The 21118-nt window shown below is 39.2% G+C and overlaps 2 protein-coding genes across 3 annotated transcripts; both read right to left on the bottom strand.

Moving 5' to 3' along the window:
* Window positions 1–1203: 1203 nt before the first annotated feature.
* On the bottom strand, window positions 1204–3611 carry LOC113508682 (sialidase-like). Its single transcript, XM_026891764.1, has one exon. It carries the CDS (start codon window positions 3609–3611, stop codon window positions 2223–2225), a length of 1389 nt encoding a protein of 462 aa, XP_026747565.1. The 3' UTR covers window positions 1204–2222.
* A 96-nt stretch (window positions 3612–3707) lies between these two features.
* Window positions 3708–20822, bottom strand: LOC113491630 (uncharacterized protein C2orf16-like). Of its 2 annotated transcripts, XM_026868698.1 has the most exons (13): window positions 20556–20822; window positions 19331–19537; window positions 17649–17729; window positions 16758–16793; window positions 13642–13653; window positions 12952–13140; window positions 12227–12277; window positions 11852–11944; window positions 11405–11497; window positions 10337–10351; window positions 9870–10010; window positions 8880–9038; window positions 3708–5978 (listed from the first exon to the last, which is right to left on the bottom strand). In XM_026868698.1, the coding sequence occupies exons 1-13, from the start codon at window positions 20584–20586 to the stop codon at window positions 4390–4392; spliced, it is 2697 nt and encodes an 898-aa protein (XP_026724499.1). In that variant the 5' UTR covers window positions 20587–20822; the 3' UTR covers window positions 3708–4389. The 2 variants fall into 2 exon arrangements, with proteins under 2 accessions (XP_026724499.1, XP_026724500.1); XM_026868699.1 differs by lacking the exon at window positions 20556–20822 and having other exon boundaries at window positions 17479–17729; window positions 19331–19349.
* Window positions 20823–21118: the final 296 nt, after the last annotated feature.

Here is a 21118-nt window from a genome sequence, read left to right as displayed (position 1 = left end):
AAAGAAAGGCCAATGTTCAGCACTGGGATAAAGATGGCTAATGACAATAGCGATGAATTAAAAGCTATTCAACATGAAGACTCCGAAGAATCCGATGATGAACTATCAGAATCTGAATAACTAGTCGAATTCGATTTAGCAGATTTAGATGATGTATCAGTACGTGATGATTTCGAATTAGATGATGAACTTGAACCAGATGATTTCTCAGAAGAGAATAGCGGTGATGAACCAGACCCTTTCTTTTTGGACTCATTCGAATCGGTTGATGATGATGATGATTTGAATAAGAATGCCATTGTGTCTGACGAAGCTAATCCGCTTGAAGAGTGACGCGAATGGCGGGAACGGCCTGAACGCAATGTACTTCTAAAAGACGGGTTTCCTTCTATACTGTTCTGTCCCTCGAAGGTACATCTTGGAAATACTAGAAAGAAAGACAGAAGAAGAAGGTGAATTGTTTCGTTTGATGATGTTTTTTGGGATTCAATTGGAATGAATTTTGAGCTGTTTTGGGTTGAAACGTTCGGGTCATGGGGACCAGGTGCACGAGTTCTTTATAAAGAACTCGCAAAGCGTTTGGTCGACCCTACCCATCTAAAGGCTGGTGTGCAATTTGCTCAAAGAATTAGCATTGCCATACAACGTGGCAATGCAGCCAGCCTTCTGGGCACGTTTCCCGACTTTGGCGGGGATGACAATGACTTTTTTGACTATGTATATTGTTTATTTTGTATATAATATAGTAATGTTGTAAATAAATTATTTAAATAAATGAATGTCTTTAATTCTAACCTCTTTTTTAATTATTTCTACCTTTTATCTTTTACTTTTCAAGGTTGTTTAATTTTGCTTTTTTTTTAAACTATCTTGCACCTTTTATAACTGTGAAGACTTTTTGTTATTATTGTAAGCACTAGTTTTAAGATTCGTGATTCTTTTTGTGTCCATGTTGGTGATGTGTGTATAAATAAATAAATACGACGACCTCCGTGGTCGAGTGGCGTACGCACCGGTTTCAAGGTGTCGCTATTTCTGAGGTCCCGGGTTCGATCCCCGTTCGGGTCAATGTAAAAATTCACATTTCTACAGTGTCTCGCGTCTGGGTGTTTGTGGCACCTTCGTTGTATCTGAATTCCATAACACAAGTGCTTTAGCAACTTACTTTGGGTTCAGAACAATGTATGTGATGTTGTCCGCATTTATTTATTATTTATTTATTTAATAAATAATCTAAACTGATTAGGTATATGATCGAATACATCAAACTAAAAAGTGTTATAATGGATAAAGAATTGTTGTTTAACCGCAAATGTGACAAAATATCAAAAGTGAGGTTCAGTTTGTTCCACCATTTTCCACAAGATGTCACTGTGCTTTGAGACCGCTTTTCTGAATGGCGGTGTTAAAATTTTCCGTGTATATTATAAGAGAGTCGAGGATTTTTATTTTATTTGGTATCGTTTTATGTAATATTCGTATTAAAGTGTTTTGGTAACCACTACCAGTTGCTTTAATTAAACCAACGCCCAGCTTAACCCTCTGATACCGAGGGTTAAACAATATTGTGGAATCACTATTCGATTTGTGGGGTTCGGGCCCGCGGGCAACTGTTAGTCATACATGAAAATAACACAGACTTAGTTGGTCAAATGAATATATTTTTATTTTGAACATATATTTACATTACTTATGTTTCATTATGCGTAAGAAATAATTCATATGCTTTAAAATAATTTAATAATATCATCCGAATCTTCTTCAAGCAAGAAACTTGGAGGTAACATTAACAGGTAAAGAGGAAAGCGACAATTTAAATATATGAGTGACATAAAGAAAGAAACATAAAAACTAATTGAAAACGGAAATAACCCAAAAGAAATGAGTACGAACTTCGACCCAGAGGAAAATGACCCAAGGAAACAAACAGTATTTATGTGCCAGTCAGAGTGTATGACGGATTGCAACGCATTGCCATACACCGACACAAAAGCGCGGATGACGTAGCACGGCGGTTCAGGTTTAGTCAGTAAGAGTCTGACACTACAAAACGATGATAGTGTACATACACAAAACTGAGAAAGCCAGTACTTGCTTCACTTGACTGAGTGTTGGATTTTGAGTGGGGGGAGCGCCTACACTATGAGTGACTTGAGGAGTAACTGATCAATTGAACAAAGTCGGAATTTGAGTGAGTAGATGTGTCTTAGTGTGAGTGGAGCTTAAGAGGTCGAGCTTAAGTGTGAGTGACCAGAGGAATCTGAGTAAGAGTACCCAGAGGATCCTGACTGTGAGTTAGAGTAGGATCCTGAGTATGAGTGAGCAGAGGACCCTGAGTTTGAGTAAGCTGAGGAATCTGAGTGTGAATGAGCACAGGACCCTGATTGTGAGTAAGCAGAGGACCCTGACTGTGAGTTGTAAGAGGAATCTGAGTATGAGTGAGCAGACGAACCTGAGTGTGAAAGAGCAGAGGAGCTATGTGAATGACCTGAAGTGTCAGTATATGAGAAATCGGTGTAGAATGCATTCAAATTTCTAGAGGATCCTGAATTTGAGTGGTCGGAATAATCTGAGGGTGAGTGAGCAGAAGAACCTGAGTGTGAGTGAGCAGAGGATCCTGAGTGTGAGTAAGCAGAGGAGCCTGAATGTGAGTGAGCAGAGGACCCTGACTGTGAGTGAGCAGAGGAGCCTGAGTATGAGTGGGCAGAAGAACCTGAGTGTGAGTGAGCAGAGGAGCCTGATTGTAAGTGAGTGGAGTAGCTTTGTGAATGATCTGAAGTGTCAGAATTTGAAAGAGCGGAGGAGTGTTCATTTAATTGGCTAGGGGATCCTGAATTTGAGTGGTCGGAGTAGTCTGAGGGTGAGTGAGCAGAGGAGCCTGAGTGTGAGTGAGCGGAGTAGCTTTGTGAATGACCTGAAGTGTCAGAATTTGAAAGAGCGGAGGAGTGTTCATTTAATTGGCTAGGGGATCCTGAATTTGAGTGGTCGGAGTAGTCTGAGGGTGAGTGAGCAGAGGAGCCTGAGTGTGAGTGACCGGAGGAGATTTGTGAATGACCTGAAGTGTCAGAATATGAAAGAGCGGAGGAGAGTTCATTTAATTGGCTAGGGGATCCTGAATTTGAGTAGTCGGAGTAGTCTAAGGGTAAGTGAGCAGAGGAGCCTGAGTGTGAGTGAGCAGAAGAGCCTGAGTGTGAGTGAGATGATCCTGAGTGTGATTGAGCGGAGTCATCGGAGTATGAGTGAGCAGAGGATCCAGAGTGAGAGTGAGCGGAGGACCCTGACTGTGAGTAAGGAAAGGCTCCTGAGTGTGCAGAAGAACCAGAGTATGAGTGAGCGGAGGATCCTGATTCTGAGTGAGCAGAAGAGCTATATGAATGACCTGAAGTATCAGAATGTGAGTGGTCAACGGAATGATAGTTCAAGTTAACAGGGGACCCCGAATGAATTCGATTAATAGATTCAGATTGTGAGTGACCAGAGAAGCCTGAGTTACCACTCAGTCTAGATAAAGGATGATCAACTGAATTGGCAGACGTAAATCTAGAATTAATGTTTTCCATATGTATGTTTGAGAATTTCTTATATGGCGTATCTTTGAACGATGGCTTCATTATATTCTCCTTGAAGTTACAACTCGTACTAACTAAAAAGAAAGAAAGAAGATGGCGATAATATTTTTGAAATTATTTTTTTTTATTTTAAAAGGGACGTGGCTATAGAAAATATTTTTTTGTACATTACACAATTATGAACTGTATGACTGTACTGACGATTATTTTTTTTAACATATCTTAAGGAACTTCGAGTTTTAATTACAAAAGATTAATTAAAACATCTAAGGGCAAGACAAACAGACCGTTTAAGCGAAATAACATAAAAAATATAAAAACCTTATGGACTTTGGTTAGAATCAATTCCGTTTGTCTTAAGGTACCGTGGGTGAATAATTAAAAAAGTGAGGTTTCAAATAAACAGGTTCTAAATAACATGTTTTTTAATCTGAGGGACGATTAGTCTTCGGAGGAAAGGGATGCTAGGAATTCGAATTTGAATGATTTTTCATTATTCGTAGGTGAGTGAGGATTCTGAGTGTATGTGATGATCAGACTCTAAGGGAGAATGAGCGGAAGACTCTGAGCGGGAGTGATGTTCAGACTCTGAAGCAGAATGAGGGGAAGACTGAGTGTGAGTGATGCTCAGACTCTGATTAAGAATGAGGTGAAGACTCTGAGCGTGGTGAGAGGTGGATTCTGGGTGTGAGTGAGGGGAAGACTTTAAGTGTGAGTGATGTTCAGACTGTGAAGGAGAATGAGCCGATTCTGAGTATGAGTGATGATCAGGCTCTGAAGGAGAATGAGCGAATTCTGAGTGTGAGTGATGTTCAGACTTTTAGTGAGATTGAGGGGAGGACTCTGACTGTGAGTGATGTTCAGACTCTGAGGGAGAATGAGGGGAGGAATCTGACTGTGAGTGATGTTCAGACTCTGCGGTAGAATGAGCGGAAGACTCTGAGTGTGAGTGATGTTCAGACTCTGCGTTAGAATGAGCGGAAGACTCAGAGTGTGAGTGATGTTCAGACTCTGAGTAAGAATGAGCGGATGACTCTGAGTGTGAGTGATGTTCAGACTCTAAGTGAGAATGAGCGGATGACACTGAGTGTGAGTGATGTTCGGACTCTGAGGGAGAATGAGGGGAGGAATCTGACTGTGAGTGATGTTCAGACTCTGCGGTAGAATGAGCGGAAGACTCTGAGTGTGAGTGATGTTCAGACTCTGCGGTAGAATGAGCGGAAGACTCAGAGTGTGAGTGATGTTCAGACTCTGAGTAAGAATGAGCGGATGACTCTGAGTGTGAGTGATGTTCGGACTCTGAGGGAGAATGAGGGGAGGAATCTGACTGTGAGTGATGTTCAGACTCTGCGGTAGAATGAGCGGAAGGCTCTGAGTGTGAGTGATGTTCAGACTCTGAGGTAGAATGAGCGGAAGACTCAGAGTGTGAGTGATGTTCAGACTCTGAGTGAGAATGAGGGGAGGACTCTGAGTGTGAGCGAGAAGAGGATACTGAGTGTGAGTGATGGTCAGACTCTGAGGGAGAATGAGCGGATTCTGAGTGTGAGTGATGGTCAGACTCTGAGGGAGAATGAGCGGATTCTGAGTGTGAGTGATGATCAGACTCTGAGGGAGAATGAGCGGATTCTGAGTGTACGTGATGTTCAGACCCTGAATGAGAATGAGGGGAAGACTCTGAGTGTGAGTGATGTTCAGACTCTGAGTGAGAATGAGGGGAGGACTCTGAGCGTGAGCGAGAGGAGGATTCTGAGTGTGAGTGATGTTCAGACTCTGAGTGAGAACGAGGGGAGGACTCTGAGTGTGAGCGAGAAGAGGATACTGAGTGTGAGTGATGGTCAGACTCTGAGGGAGAATGAGCGGATTCAGAGTGTGAGTGATGATCAGACTCTGAGGGAGAAAGAGCAGATTCTGAGTGTGAGTGATGATCAGACTCTGAGGGAGAATGAGCGGATTCTGAGTGTGAATGATGTTCAGAGTCTGAGTGAGAATGAGGGGAAGACTCTGAGTGTGAGTGAGGTTCAGACTCTGAGTGAGAATGAGGGGAGGACTCTGAGCGTGAGCGAGAGGAGGATTCTGAGTGTGAGTGAGGGGAGGAGTCTGAGTGTGAGTGACGGTCAGACTTTGAAGAAGAATGAGCGGAGGAATCTGAGTGTGAATGAGCGGAAGATCCAGACTCATCATTGGATTCAGAAACAATAGGGCTATTAGAATATTTGTCGGAAGACTCGGAATTTGAGTTAGAGGTCTTGGGATGTGAGTGAGACGACGAATCTGAGTCTGAGTGAGAGGATCCATTAGGGTTGACGGGATTCTCAGGCGATTCATTGGAATCGTTGGTTGGAAATTTCTTATTTGGTTTTATTTTGGATGGTGGCACCCTTTTACGCCTCTCGAAGTTACATCTCGAAACTAAAAAGAAAGAAAGAAGAAGAAAGTTAGATCTTTAAAGATATTTGATGTTAAAAGGAAGAGAAGTTTGGAGAATGTTTTGTGGATTAGCTTGTAGATATAACGCTCTTGTTGAAGTGAAAACCTCTTTATCGACGTTGGAAAACAAATTACCGTTACGCGTCAATTTACTAATGTAATAAGAAATATGAATATGAGAAGTAAATTTTGTAGAAGGTACAATGAGGTTGACGTATCCATGTGGATAAAAACCCCTTAAATAATAAGAAAAAATAAAAAAAATGAATATGAGCAGAGCCCATTCCTCGAGTGGGGTCGAGGCGCCATCTTTATTTTTCAAGGTTTTTGTCAAACGCCCGTAAGTCCTTTGCAATTGAAAACGAAGAGCAGGGTACAAACTGGCTCGACGACAAAGATATTTTTTGCTTCAAGTCTATTTGTGTATGTTTCGAACAAAATTCTACATATTTTCTAATGTTTTGAGAAAGAAAGAAGGTAAGAAAAGCAAAAAATCTTAAAAAGAAATTAGTATGTGTGACTAAGCTTCCGAGGTCACTGAACGAGAGTTCAAATTTCTCCATTGTATGTTACATGTATTGAGTTGACAATATTATTCGATTCACAGCGATTTCTACGTATTAAAATGATAAAGGTTTTAAAATTAAAGTTTTCTGATTATTTCTTAGTAAGTAGTATATATAATGATACAGCGAGGAGAAGTAAAAATATTCGTTTAAAAACTACTTAAATTTCATATCCTCAGTCTCATTGAAAACAAAATCTGAACGTTTTAACGCTGTTTACAGCGACTGCCTATCTGACAACACCCAACAGCAGATTAGCACTGACACTTTAATTAATATTATTCCAGTTGTGAAATGTATAATAGCCTATTGGTAAGACCGCAGGACTGGCAAATCAAACGGCTCGAGGTCAATTCCAAGGCACGTGTCAACTTTCAGAATGTCATAGCTTCTGTGTTACAGAAGGCACAATGAAGAATGTGTGTCCTGCTTGTGTTCTCTCTCCGTCGTGTCCATTGCGCTATGAGAGTGCGGGAACAGAGAGTGCAGCTGTGTTAGCACAGTTGTGGACAGTTTACACAATTAGAAGAGTAAAAATGTTTGTACGATTGGCAAACGAATACAATAGGGATGACGACTGGGTATAAAAGGAAAAAATCTAATTACTCCCTCAGTTAGATAATTGAAAAGCATTAGACACGTATTTTTCCCTTTTTCAGAAAAACTAGAATTGACAAAGATTAACTGCTTTGAAGTTTAGGAGAGGGGGCTTGTGACGTAACGACATGGTAAAATTTATACACAATCGTGACGTCACGCGTAAGTTACATTCACTGTAACTTGGTCAATTTCTGTTTGCGGGACAAATAAAAAAATACGTATCCATTATTATACAGAAAACTACATGACGGACACTGCAAAAAAAATTGTCGTCATCCCTATTGCAATTTGACGTACAAAAATTCATATCTACAAAAAGATTTTGTTAAAATCGCGGGATCAAAGTTACGTCATTACGGACACTAGGATATCAAAATTCTTTGCTCTGACAACTTTCAACTGACAGCTTTAGAGCCCAATAGGCGATGCGAGAAATATCATGCAAGTCTAATTAATGATACATAATTACTGACGATTATTTATTATGTTAGATATTTAAGCTGCACGGCTGCACAATGTATTGGCAGATGGTCTAGTGGTTAGTGATCCTGACTGCTATACCGGAGCTCGTGGTATATTCCCACCCACAAATGTTTGTGTGATGAGCACGATCATTTGTTCTGTATCTGGGTGTAATTTATCTATAATATGTATGTATTTAGAAATATTTAAGTATGTTTATCAGTTGTCTAGTACTCATAATAAAAGCTTTGCTTAGTTTGAGACTAGATGGCGTTGTGTTTAAGTTGTGGAATAGTATTTTTTTCTTTATTTAAATAAATGCACGATCGATTTTATTATTTAACAGATGAGTTCTCCACGAGTTAAGACTACGGTCCTTTCTTTGAAGCTCTCGGCTCCGGGTCCATGGATGATCTGACCAGCGAGGATTCTTCCTCCGTAAGTATCTTATCATAAGTTTATATCATCATCATCATCTTCCTAGCCTTTTCCAATTTTAGTGAATAGGAGTCTGACACTCCCTTCCGCTCAACCCAAAGTGAAAGGAGGTATAAGATGGTTGATCATTAAAAAAATACAAGTGAAACCACGAGGAACTATCCCATTCTTTATTATATTACTGGTTGTTGCCAGCGACTTCGTCTGCGTGGACTTCAGTTTACAGCGTTCGGTGGTCCCCGTTTCCATGGGAATACATCCCCTTAGTTATCTTATAGCTTTAACACACCTTTTCAATTTTCCCTCGGGAACTGTTTCAAAAATGGGGATAAAAGGTAGCCTATATTCTTTTCCATGTCAATGGCAAATTTCATCCAAATCCGTTCAGCCGTTTTTGCGTGATCGAGTAACAAACATCCAAACACTTTTACATTTATAAAATTACTAGCTGTTGCCCGCGACTTCGTCCGCGTGGTTAGAAGATATAAGTTATAATTTATACCTGCCTTCTATCTATCTTGTAGGATTCAGTCAGCGTTTGCAATGTAAGCGCAAAAAATGTGTTTTTTTACGACCTCACATTAGAAACCTCAAAAATTGTTGCCTATGTGTTATTCTGATGTATAAGCTATATTGTGGTAAAGTTTCATTCAAATCCATTCAGTAGTTTTTATGTGAAAGAGTAACAAACATCCATACATCCATACTTACAAACTTTCGCCTTTATAATAGTAGTAGGAAGTTAGGATTGCAACTTGCATGGGATTCCTCGCATCGTCTAAATGGGCCTTAAAAATAATAACAATGTTTTATATACCTTCTGGGTTTCCAAGGTTGCCTTTGTCCCGGCACATGATATATTTTAAGACGATATCTTCATCCGCATCATCTGATACCTTTCCAACCGGTTGCATTTCTGGTTCCGATATATAAGGAGCGGATAATACGCAAGGATAGCGGGCTATTAATTGGAGAACTGTAACAAGGGATTGATTAATTAGTGAGGCAAGCCGAAGACAGGGCGCTATGGCGTACATTGGGGGAGGCCTATGTCCAGCAGCTGACTACTATAGCCAGTGCCGGCGTTAAGGGGGCGTGATGGGGCGATGGCCCAGGGTGACAAATTCTGGGGGGCGCCAATGTCTGAAGTTGGAGTCTCTTGCCTCTCCTGGCGCAAACCCTCAGAACTGTGCTCTACGCTAGAGGTGGAATACTTCCATCGCCAAACGTAACGCTAAAGGAAAGATGAAATTCTTAATGTAATTTTACTTGGGATCAGCAAAAAACTAACACTTGATATTGCTTCCCTCAAGTGGGTGCCACAATATTTTCGCCCGGGGTGTCAGTGGCCCTTACGCCGTCACTGACTGAAGCTCGGTGAGGATGATGATGTGTGACTGCACGGATATCCGAGTGGTTGAGGTAACCACGCCAAACCCACTGAACGTGACGTGTTAGTTCGATCCCCGTAGGACAAGCATTTGTGTGATCTACGAATGCTTGTTCTGAGTCTGGGTGTCTTTGTGCATGTGATTTGTTTGTTTGTGAAATTCCTTACAGCGGGAGTCGTTTCTTTTTAATTAAAAAAAGTTAGCTAAAGCGAACAGTTTTATTTGGTCATGGATCGCATCTGTATCATATACATACACAGTGATCGTAAGTGTAAGCCTATACCACTCAGCTCTCTGCAGTTTGAAAAGTGAAGTTATGCTTATCAGTTGTCTAGTACTCTTAACAAAAGCTTTGCTTCGTTTGACATGAGATGGCGTTGTATCAAAGTTGTGGTAAATAGCATTATTATATTTACCTTCGTCGCTATGGTGACAAGTAAAGATGCGCATATGACACACACTGACAAACGTCTTGTATATGCCGTGTTGGCACTTAGCGCAAACCATCACGTTCGTCGAAGGGCAGTTGGATGGACAACTGTCATACACCTGGGTATCTGGTTGATCATAAAAGTAAGTTATCAAATTTCCCACTGCAAGCCCCTCGTATAGAGAACTAGCGTTGAAGACATTCTGAGCTGCCCCATATTGGGCGCCATTAGCGAAGCTATTAATAACACCAGCCTCTAACTGTCCCACTGCAGGCCTCTCGTACAGAGAACGAGCATTGATTACGCTTGTGAGTTGCCACACGTTGGAGCGCCATAACCGAAGCTATTAATAACACCAGCCTGTAACTGTCTCACTGCAGTCCTCTCATTCTGCCCCACTGTGGGCGCCATTACCGAAGCGAATTGTCATTAATTAAAGAAAATAAACTCACTTGTTTTTACTTCCACTGTAAAATAAAAACAAACTTTCATTAATTAGCGTTATGGGCCCTAATTCTGCTAAGTACAATGGCCGATGAATTAATAGGAATTATTGAAATGAAACTACTTTTACGGATTTTATCGCGGTTTAATGTTAGATTTTAGTTCCCGACGTTTCGACACCTTTGCAAGTATCATGGTCACAGGCAAACCGAAACTACTTTTACGATAAAATCCGTAAAAGTAGTTTCATTTCAATGTCTAACATTCGCGTAAACCTAAGAAACCACTAATAGGAATTAGATCAGATTACGCTCTCCGATATCCTCCTAAGCATTTTGCCAACACAATAATTGGAAATTCAGAGCGGAAGGCTTAGAAAAATGCGAATAGTGACAATTTAATCTAATTTCCATTCTTTCATCTGCCACTAAAGTGTAAATAGGACAATTGGAGCCCTGATCATGATCTTACAGCAAAAGTGATGATGATGATGATGATGGTGGTGGTGATGGTGGTGGTGGTGATGATGATGATGATGGTGATAATGATGATGATGTCCTCCTAGTCGTTTCCATGCACGGCGACACCCTGGCATATACTGACAGCTTGGTTTCGACAGCAAAAGTACTTTGGAAACGGTGAAGGGTGGGCGAAACTGGGTGCTGTCCAATGTAAGCTGATCTTCAACAAGTCATTCATTCAAATTAGGCTACTAAGTATAGTAGCCTAATTTGAATAAATGACTTTTGATTTTAAATCTTTTCTTCTTTTTATGGTTTCAATATTCAATTTTAATTAATATCTACCCTGCAGGCGCTCGTGGGTAAGCTATGACTGCATAAGTAGATCAGTCATAAATTAAGCTACACTTGACAAGGTTGGTTTATGATTTGACTTATTTTAGTCTTGAAATATACAAGAAAGTACAGGGAAGGTTTAAACGGTGATAAAATATAGAAAAGTTGCTAAAACAAAATATATTTTTGTCTACATTTTTATCATCTACTGTTAGGCAGTGCGTAGTTCGACGGGACAGCTGGTAACAATATCATAATTAACTATTTACAGGTACATACCGTTATTTTCATTAAACGATTCCTTGGAGACCATTGGAAAACGGGAGAAATCCGTATCCTTGTGAATAAAGTGATTTTTAGAGTCCATTTGATCTGCAAAATAATAAAAATACTGTTACTGTCCCACTTCAGGTCGTTCATACAGAGAACGAGCATTGATCACCACGCTTGAGAGCTGCCCCACGGTGGGCGCCATTACTGGAGCTGTTAATTGAATCATTACAAAAATCCATTTTACAACTCAATTTTGAGGCATTTCCCGATAAGCTAGCAGGCTGAAGTTTTCAGGATCATGCTTCAAACCCGATGACAATGCAATTTACAACTATAAAAACGGCTAAACCGATTTTAATAAAATTTTAATGAAGCCACCAAAAAACGTGGGTTTTCAGATTTTTGTAATCTATTATTTATTTAATATTAAGTATAAGCAAAAATACAACTCACAGAGCTTTTTAAGTAATTCGCTACTTGACAAGGGAATATAGACCCCTTCATCATAGTGTTCTATTGGCAATTGTGCAGAATGACCACCCATCTCTAAGAAATAAAAAGACAAGAAAATAATATAGGTCGTAGCTTCGACTCTCATCCAGGACAAATGTTCGTGTGATCACGATCATTTTTTCTGTGTCTGGGTGTAATTTATCTATATTAAGTATGTATTTAGAAATATAAGTATGTTTATCAGTTGTCTAGTACTCATAATACAAGCTTTGCTTAGTTTGAGACTAGATGGCGTTGTGCGAGTTGTGGAATATTATTATGATGCATGGTTATGAGAACGTTGATGATGATGGTGATATGAATTATTACACAGACCTGCATCGAAGCGTAGCTTTTTCGTTTTCGATAACTTCTTAGAGGCTTGACCTGAAAAGAAATAAATTTGACCACATACAGCCCACTTTTTCTCTAGCCCACTGTGTCCCACTACTGGGCAAAGGCCTCCCCCAAATCCTTCCGCGATTCTATTCTAGGCCGCATGGAACCAGCCTGCGCGGTAAGCGTTAAGGTCGTCTCGCCACTGCTGCCTAGATCGCCCACGACGACGCCGTCCATCCTCTGGCTCCGATAGTGTGGTGACTTTGGCCCAACGATCACTGTCCATTCGGCTACGTGCAAATAATACTATGAAAAAAATTAACTCTGAAACAGGACTCGTACTGCGACATCTGGCGAAAGGCACGTAAAACAGCCAAGGTCACTGACCGAGAGTTTAAATTTATCCATCGTATAATGGTGCTTTATGTCTATGTCATACAACGCTTTCTATTTACTCGTAATAAACGAATTTTACTGCACGAATAGACGAGTGCTTAAGGTCACCGCGCCAAGCCCAATGAGCGCGACTTGTCGTGGGTTCGATCCCCGCGTAGGAGAAGCATTTGTGTGATCCACGTATCCTTGCACATGCCAGGACGACTCTGGGTGTCTTTGTTCTTAATGTGAATCGAATGTTTGTGGAACCCCACACCACAGAAAGCGGTGATACGACTCATTAAAAAAATGTCTGACGTTTTGGGCCTTATTAGATACCTACGCACCTTTAGATTCCACAGATGTGACCTCCGAACCGATTTCAGTCAGTTTCTTCAATCTTTCAGCCATTGTTTTACTCTTTCTGACAGTCTTCAACACATCCATTGGTACTTCGTCCTTAAGTATAAGATTCGATTCTTCGTTTTTCGTTTTTACTTCTTTCAGTTGCTTTCTTGTCGCGACTTTTTTCTTATCTGTGTGTGGAGTATTAATATAATATACATATTCTAATGTGTAAGATGTATTATCTATACTGTTAATTTGTAATAAGATGTATGGTATGTTTAGAATATTTTAATTGTATACATTTGCATGCCTACTGGCAAAATATGGCTGAACGAATGTTACTTTTATGTCACCATTAATGAAATACCCATATTTGCAAATAAATATCTTTTATCTTTTATCTAATTTACTAGCGGTTTGGGTTAGTGCTTAGTGACTCTGACTGCTATGCCGGAGGTTTTTAGTTCGATTCAAACCCAGAACAAATATTTGGGATATGAGCACGATCATTTGTTCTGTACCTGGGTGTAATTTATCTATATTGTTTCTGTTTATCAGTTGTCCAGTACTCATCAATTTTTTTTGTTTGAGACTAGATAGTGTGAAAGTCGTGGTATATTAGTAGTAAAATACGCTTAATTCATGTGGATTTAATTATAAAGATGTATAAAAAATATTAAGTAACTTGCCTTTTGAGTCCGCTGTAACAAACAAACACATTCATTTATTTGTTCTGGCATCTACTAAAATATATGGAGTGAACTAAACTCCAATAAAGACATAAAATAAACCTAAAAAATGCTTAATTTTGTATACAACTAATTGCTTTTATTTATAGTTTATCCTGTAGCCATATTTTCCATACAGATAAAAAAATATTATTAAAAAATTGTGTTTCAATTACTTGAGATAGAAATTAATAATCTATACTTCTATGCTAATATATAAAGCTGAAGAGTTTGTTTGTTTGATTGTATGTTTGAAGGCGCTAATCTCAAGAACTACTGGTTCAAATTGAAAAAATATTTTTGCGTTGAATAGACCATTCATCGAGGAAGGCTTTAGGCTATAAATCATCACGCTGCGACTAATAGGAGCGAAGATACAATGGAAAATGTGGAAAAAACAGGGCAGGTATAAATCATAAGTAAAGAAGTCGCAGGCAACAGCTAGTTTGCAATAAAAATAAAAATATTACAATGAAAAATAAACTTTAGTCCGTCTGCGAGCTTTAAACTCCAGCCGCTTTACCAGCTAAAAAGGTAACAAGGTCACTGACCAAGAGTTTGAATTTCTTCATCCTATCGTAACACGTCTTATGACCAAAGGTCAGCGGGACACTTCAAAACCATTTGTTTGAGCTGCTCCATGCTGCACTACAGCCTAGTATATATTGAATAAGGCTTATTTGCAAGCGCCACAAAATTTAATGAATCGAGATCGTTATTACAGCTGTCACTCTGTCCAATGTTATGATGGCCTTAAAAAGTCCACCCTGTAACTGTCGCAAATGCGGCCTGCATTTTTGTACACAGAATGAACCTGAATCCTTAAAATGGCATGTTTTGAAGTCCAGGTTCCTTCTAAAAGAAGATATGCGATAACCCTAAAATACTGTAACTGTGAACCAGGTCTCTCAAAGAGAACGAGCATAGATCACTACTCTAATTTGCCCAATGGCGGGGTGCCATTACCGAAGCTGTTAATGACACTAGCCTGTAACTGTCCCTCTGCAGGCCTCTCATACAGAGAACGAGCATTGATCAGCACGCTTATGAGCTGCCCCACGGTGGGGCGCCATTACTGAAGCTGTTAATAACACCAGCCTGTAACTGTCCCACTGCAGGCCAAAATTCACGTCTGTACATTTTGAAACGATTTACAATTTCATCCATTTATTTTCTAGTAAATAAGTAAACACGCAAATCTTTGGGTATTTTTTTCCAATTTTTGATTGGTAAAGACCAGGGATTGTCTATTTCCCTTAGATGTTCTCCAAATACGCGCTTCCTTGTAGTTGTCACTGTAAATATGAGAAAATAATGAAGTGTCCTAAATAAGGCCACTTATTACAAAACAAGTATTGATCGGTCCTGCGCCTTGCCCTTGCCTCTTAACCAGGCCTTATTAAATACCGATTTTATATGTGGGATTAAGTCACGTTTAAAAAACATAAGCTATTAATGTTTGAATACGAATTCTTCGTACGGGTTCCGTAGCTAAAGGGTGAAAAAAGAACCCTATCACAAAACTGAAAAACCATCTGTCACCAGAATGAATGTCATCAACTGTGATAGGTGAATTGAAAGTACTGCAGTTTAAAAAACATATGATGAAAGACAATATATGACTTACCAGGGGGCTCTGTCGTTGGTCCTGTGAATTTCGAAAGTTAATCAAGAAAGATTTAATAACATATTTTAGAATACACGAGCTACAGACTGTTATTGTAAAGGCTTAAATAGGTACACAAGATTAACATACAGAGGCCTTGTTGAGAACTTTGCATTAATCATCATTGGCTTAGCCTTTTCCCAACTATGTTGGGGTCGGCTACCAGTCCAACCGGTTTCAGCTAAGTACCTGTGTTTTACAAGGAGCGACTGTCTATCTGACCTCCTCAACCCAGTTACCTGGGCGACACGGTACCTCTTGGTTAGACTGGTTGTCTGACTTTTCAAGCTTCTGACTACCTGTAACGACTGTCAAAGATGTAAGAATAACAGCCGGGACCCACAATTTAACCTGCCTTCCGAAACACGGAGGAACTCCTTATGACAAAGATGGTCACCCATCTATGGACCAACCGCGTCAAGCATAGCTTAACCTGTGATCGTTTCACTTCTGCGGTTATAGCTTAGAACTTTGCATTAATATATTCAAATATTCATGACTATAAATTTGAATATTTAAAGGACCATTTTTGTGTACTTAGTTGATACTAATCGAAACTTCTCAATTTGAAACCATAGGCTTTCTTCTTTCGTAAGGTTTCGTCTAGTTTCTCTTCCGGGTCACCACTACCGATATCTAAACAGGCGAAGCCACGTGAAGAACTTGTTTTATGATAACAATTATAATTTATACTCACCTTTTTTAGCACCTTAAAAAGATCAATAGAATAAAAAAAAGATATTTCAAAGTATCTACAAATTCATTCAGAAGACTTTGTTTTGGGATTACAAAGTAGTCGGGTGATCAGAATGAATACGCATGAGTAAACCACGTGACAGTTCAAAATCACGTGACTTACCAACGTGAAATGTCAAATCCATACATCTTAGCGTTGTTTATTGCATTAACGATTATAGTAATACTAGCTGTTGCCCGCGACTTCGTCCGCGTGGTTAGAAGATATAAGTAATGATTTATACCTGCCTTCTATCTATCTTGTAGGATTCAGTCAGCGTTAATTGCAATGTAAGCGCAAAAAAAGTGTTTTTTTACGACCTCACATTAGAAACCTCAAAAATTGTAGCCTATGTGTTATTCTGATGTACAAGCTACATTGTGGTAAAGTTTCATTCAAATCCATTCAGTAGTTTTAACGTGAAAGAGTAACAAACATCCATACATCCATACTTGCAAACTTTCGCCTTTATAATAGTAGTAGGATCACTTGAAAAGAGGGGCTGCGAACTGTCTATACACATCCCAACCCACATACAGATTTTAAATTGATCACCACACTTGCAACAGCGGGCGTTTCTAGATTCCAAAATTGGAAGTCCAGGGTTCCTAAAGGTGGTTTTAAGATGGCCTATAGTAATATAGTTTTATTTAATGACGGAGTTTATATACTTACGTCTCGCGTTTCTCTTCACCCGTTTAGAGCTGTTGTCTGAAAGAATACATGATAAGTTGACTGTAGCTCCGAATTATTGGCAACACGATAATATTCAATGATATATTTACATAATTATACATCAATCATGATATATTTCATCAATCTATTAGCAATTTTCAATTTCATTAATTATAAACCTGAAAGTCACGCCTCACACAATGGGGCGTCAGTTTGAGGTGTAAATGATAAGTGCCAGTGATAGGCGTTAGAGGCAGGCGCTAGTGAAGGATGAGAATTTAAGACGTGAACTAACGGCGTAAGAGTGTGACGGGAGGCCAGTGATTGAGAGTTGTGAGAGACAGGTATGGGAGACAGGCGGGAGAGTCCGAAATCAGGCGCGAGTGGTAGGCGTGACAGGCGTAAGAGACAAGCAAGGGAAACAGACGTAGAATCTGATGTGAGGGGCAAACGCGAGCGATGGCGTGAGTGGGATGTGTGAGAGATAAGCGTGAGAGCCTGACGTTAGTGCTATACGCGAGTGATATGCGTAAGAGGCAAGAGTAGGAGACTGGTGTGAGAGATAGGCGTGAGAGATGGGGTGAGAGGCAAACGTGAGAGAAAGACGTGAGAAACAGGCGTGAGAGACAAGCGTGAGAGAAGGGGTGAGAGAGAAGCGTGAGAAGCCTACGTGAGGGCCACACGCGACTGACATGCGTGAGAGAATCAAGAAAAGACTTACAAAATAGCCGAGCCTTTTTAAGAGGAGTACCAAGGAGAATCAAGGACAGGTTAGGAGCGGAGAGGAGGGATATGCTAGAACAATGACAAGAGCAGCATAAGTCAGTGAAAACACATTCTGTATTTGTGTTCATTTATTTCAAATTAGTCCATATATATCTCTTCTCTTACCAAGCTTGGATTTTTTATCAACAGGTGTTGCAAATGCCCGGTGACCGCAGAATTTCGTCGGCACTATTTTGGCTTCAACATCTGAAATATATTTCCATTATTATTTGTTGGAATTGAAAACGAAATCTCGATTATTCTTTTTAGAGGTTACGAGATTTGTTTTTTAATATAGAGTTGAGAATATTGCATTCTTTTTTAATGAATAATTTTCGATACGGCCAGAATGGTTTCGAAATAAAGCCACATTTTTATCGAAATACTCGAAACACGTTCATTATACACCGTGATTTTTTAGTCGTCTTACAAAAGCAGCCCAGTTCATGTATCCAATGACTAGAACACGATAAAAAAATAGGTATTTTTTTTATAGGTAATTTTTATTCAATATTATGATGCAATTCGTAGTTTTTTAGAAACAAAGCTCTGTTGCGAGCGCGGACCGAGCCTTGTAACAATGGTGAGGGGCGCGGGCGGCGGCGTTTTTATCATTTTTAAGAGTATATTTCAGATTTCTCTTGTTTAATTTTTCTTCGTACTTATTATCTTAGTTAATGATAAAAAAAAAAACGCGCCTGGGGGTATTTTACGTCGGGTACATGAACTGGGCTGCTTTTGTAAGACGACTAAAAAATCACCGTGTATTATAGACTAGCTGTTGCCAGCTGTTACGTGTTACGTATTTTTTATTTCATCACATTATTAAGAAGTAAGGAAGAAAACATCACTTACTAGTAAAAGACGTACTGGTATGTGACGTCACACGAGATTTGACATCACTGTTTATCCTCCATTTTTAGTTTACGACTAAGGCCCGATTTTTCAATCGCCAGATAACTTTTATCTAACGAATATATTTGACGTTTTGACAGCTTTTGTATAGAATATATGTCAAACGGCCATATTAATTCCTCAAATAAAAGTTATCTGACGATAGAAAGTTATAGGCGATCGCGGGTTCGATTCCCGCCCAGGACAAATGTTGTGTGATGAGCATGATCATTTGTTTTGTGTCTGGGTGTAATTTATCTATATTATGTATGTATTGAGAAATATATAAGTAAGTTTATCAGTTGTCTGGTTACCATAACACAAGCTCTGCTTAGCTTGGGATCAGATAACCGTGTGTGAGTTGTCCCAGGATATATTATATTATAATATTGAAAAATCGAGCCTAAACAGATTTATATTATAAGATTTTTATATGGCAGTTTGACATATTTTCTATACAAAAACATTAATATGTTGTATGTATGTAAAAACATTGATTATTCTATATCAAAACGTCAAACATATTCGTCAAATAAAAGTTATGTGGCGATTGAAAAATCGGACCTTAGTCAAATACCCTATTCATTAACGCGTGAGTACAGCTTAACGTTAGCTAAACCTGTAATCGATCAAATCTGACTGGTCTGACTCGCCTGTTGGTCTAGTGACTATTAACCCTGACTGCTATAACGGAGGTCGTATGTTCCCACCCAGGGGTGTTGTGTGACCAGCACTATCATTTGTTCTGTGTCTGGGTGTAATTTATCTATATTATGTATGTATTTAGAAATATATAAGTATGTTTATCAGTTGCCTAGTTCTCATAATACAAGCTTTTCTTAGTTTGACACTAGATGGCGTTGTGTGAAAGTTGTGGAATATTACTTTTATGTAACCTAGGCAGTTGTACTTACCATCATGACACTTTATATAATCCAATTCACATTTATTTATGACGACGATGTGAAATGTCTTGTTCATGTCATTTCTAGTCAGTTTCACGCACTTCGGATCTTCGATTGACGAGCATTTTATTTTGCGGCATTCGTTACTAATTTTTGGGACTATAAGCTTCCTTTTAAGCCTATCCGTTGCCTTTTCACATGATGCAATATGGACTACTGAAAAAAATAGTGTCATTAATTATAATCTATCTATACTAATATATAAAGCTGAAGAGATTGTTTGTTTGTTGGTTTGAACGCGCTAATCTCAGGAACTACTGATCCAAATTGAAAAAATATATTTGTGATGAATAGACCATTCATCCAGGAAGGCTTTAGGGTATAAACCATCACGCTGCGACTAATAAGAGCAAAGATACAATGGAAAATGTGAAAAAAACCAAGGCAGGTATAAATCATAACTTATATCTTCTACCCACGGGGACGAAGTCGCGGGCAACAGCTAGTTATCTATACTTTTATAGTGATGTAGTTGTCCCAGCAAACGTTGTTTTGCCCTACAAAAGAAATAATAGATGTTGTCCTATTCTCAGACCCATCTACTATGGACACAACATTTTATAAGAATCGATTCAGCCGTTTCGAAGAAGTTCAATTTCGTACACCGTGACATGAGAACTTTATATAATAGATTTTATGAAGATGATTCATTAGTAAATGATGCTAAGGTTTAGTTTTATATCCAACCGGAGTCCTTAATCATGAGCTCATGCGGGGACAGGGTCGCGTGTGATCGAATTTTTTCAAAAGTAATCGGGCAATCCCGATAAATACCGTGAGTAAACCGATGCATCATTTAATAATGAATCTAAACTTATATTGTAATGAGGTAAAGTGTGAGTGTTTGTGACATTGTAGAGGGTAGTCTCACGAACTATTAAACCGAATTTTGGAAATAGTTTTATTAATAAAAAGCCACGTTGCTTGTGAGTGCCACAGCCGACTATGGGTTGGAGAATGTCCAGCAGCAGACCGCAGAAGGCATAGTTAAGTTTTTGAGAATCTACATATTAGCCACACTACCCAACGAAATGGCTTCGGCTCAGATAGTTCAAGATATTTCGAAAATAATGGTTGCATATTACATTACATATTACATTTACATATTATAATTTAATTAAAATTATAATTTCACTCCATCGAGAGTTACCAGTATAAAAAAATAAATACATACCAGCAAATAACAAAAGCCAGGTAACTTTCATTATAAAAACTGAAGTGATGACATTATGTAAATTGAAAATTAACTTCAAAGAATTATGACTTTTTTAAGTATTAGTAGTCTACAGAATCAGTGATGGATGAAATTAAATAAACTTATGAAAATACTAGCTGTTGCTCACGGATTCGATCGTTTAAATATCGATTATAGCTGAAGCTAGCCTTTCCCCAACTATGTTGGAGTCGGCTTCCAGTCTAACCGGATTCAGCTAAGTACCAGTGTTTTACAAGGAGCGACTGCCTATCTGACCTATTCAACCCAGTTACCTGGGCAACACGATACCCCTTGGTTAGACAGGTTGTCAGACTTTTCAAGCTTCTGACTACCCTTAGCGACTGTCATAGATGTAGGAATAAAAGCCGGGACCCACAATTTAACGTGCCTTCTGAAACCCGGAGGAGCTCGTTATGACAAAGGTGGTCACCCATCTCATCGTCTCATCGGACCAACCGCGTCAACCGTAGCTTAACCTGTGATCGACTCACTTATACGGTTATAGCTTGAATATATTGAAC

Source organism: Trichoplusia ni, chromosome 3 (genome assembly GCF_003590095.1).
Source record: "Trichoplusia ni isolate ovarian cell line Hi5 chromosome 3, tn1, whole genome shotgun sequence".
NCBI classification, from domain to species: domain Eukaryota; kingdom Metazoa; phylum Arthropoda; class Insecta; order Lepidoptera; family Noctuidae; genus Trichoplusia; species Trichoplusia ni.
Note: the sequence above shows the minus strand (reverse complement) of the source record. Positions and strands in the feature narration are given on the sequence as shown.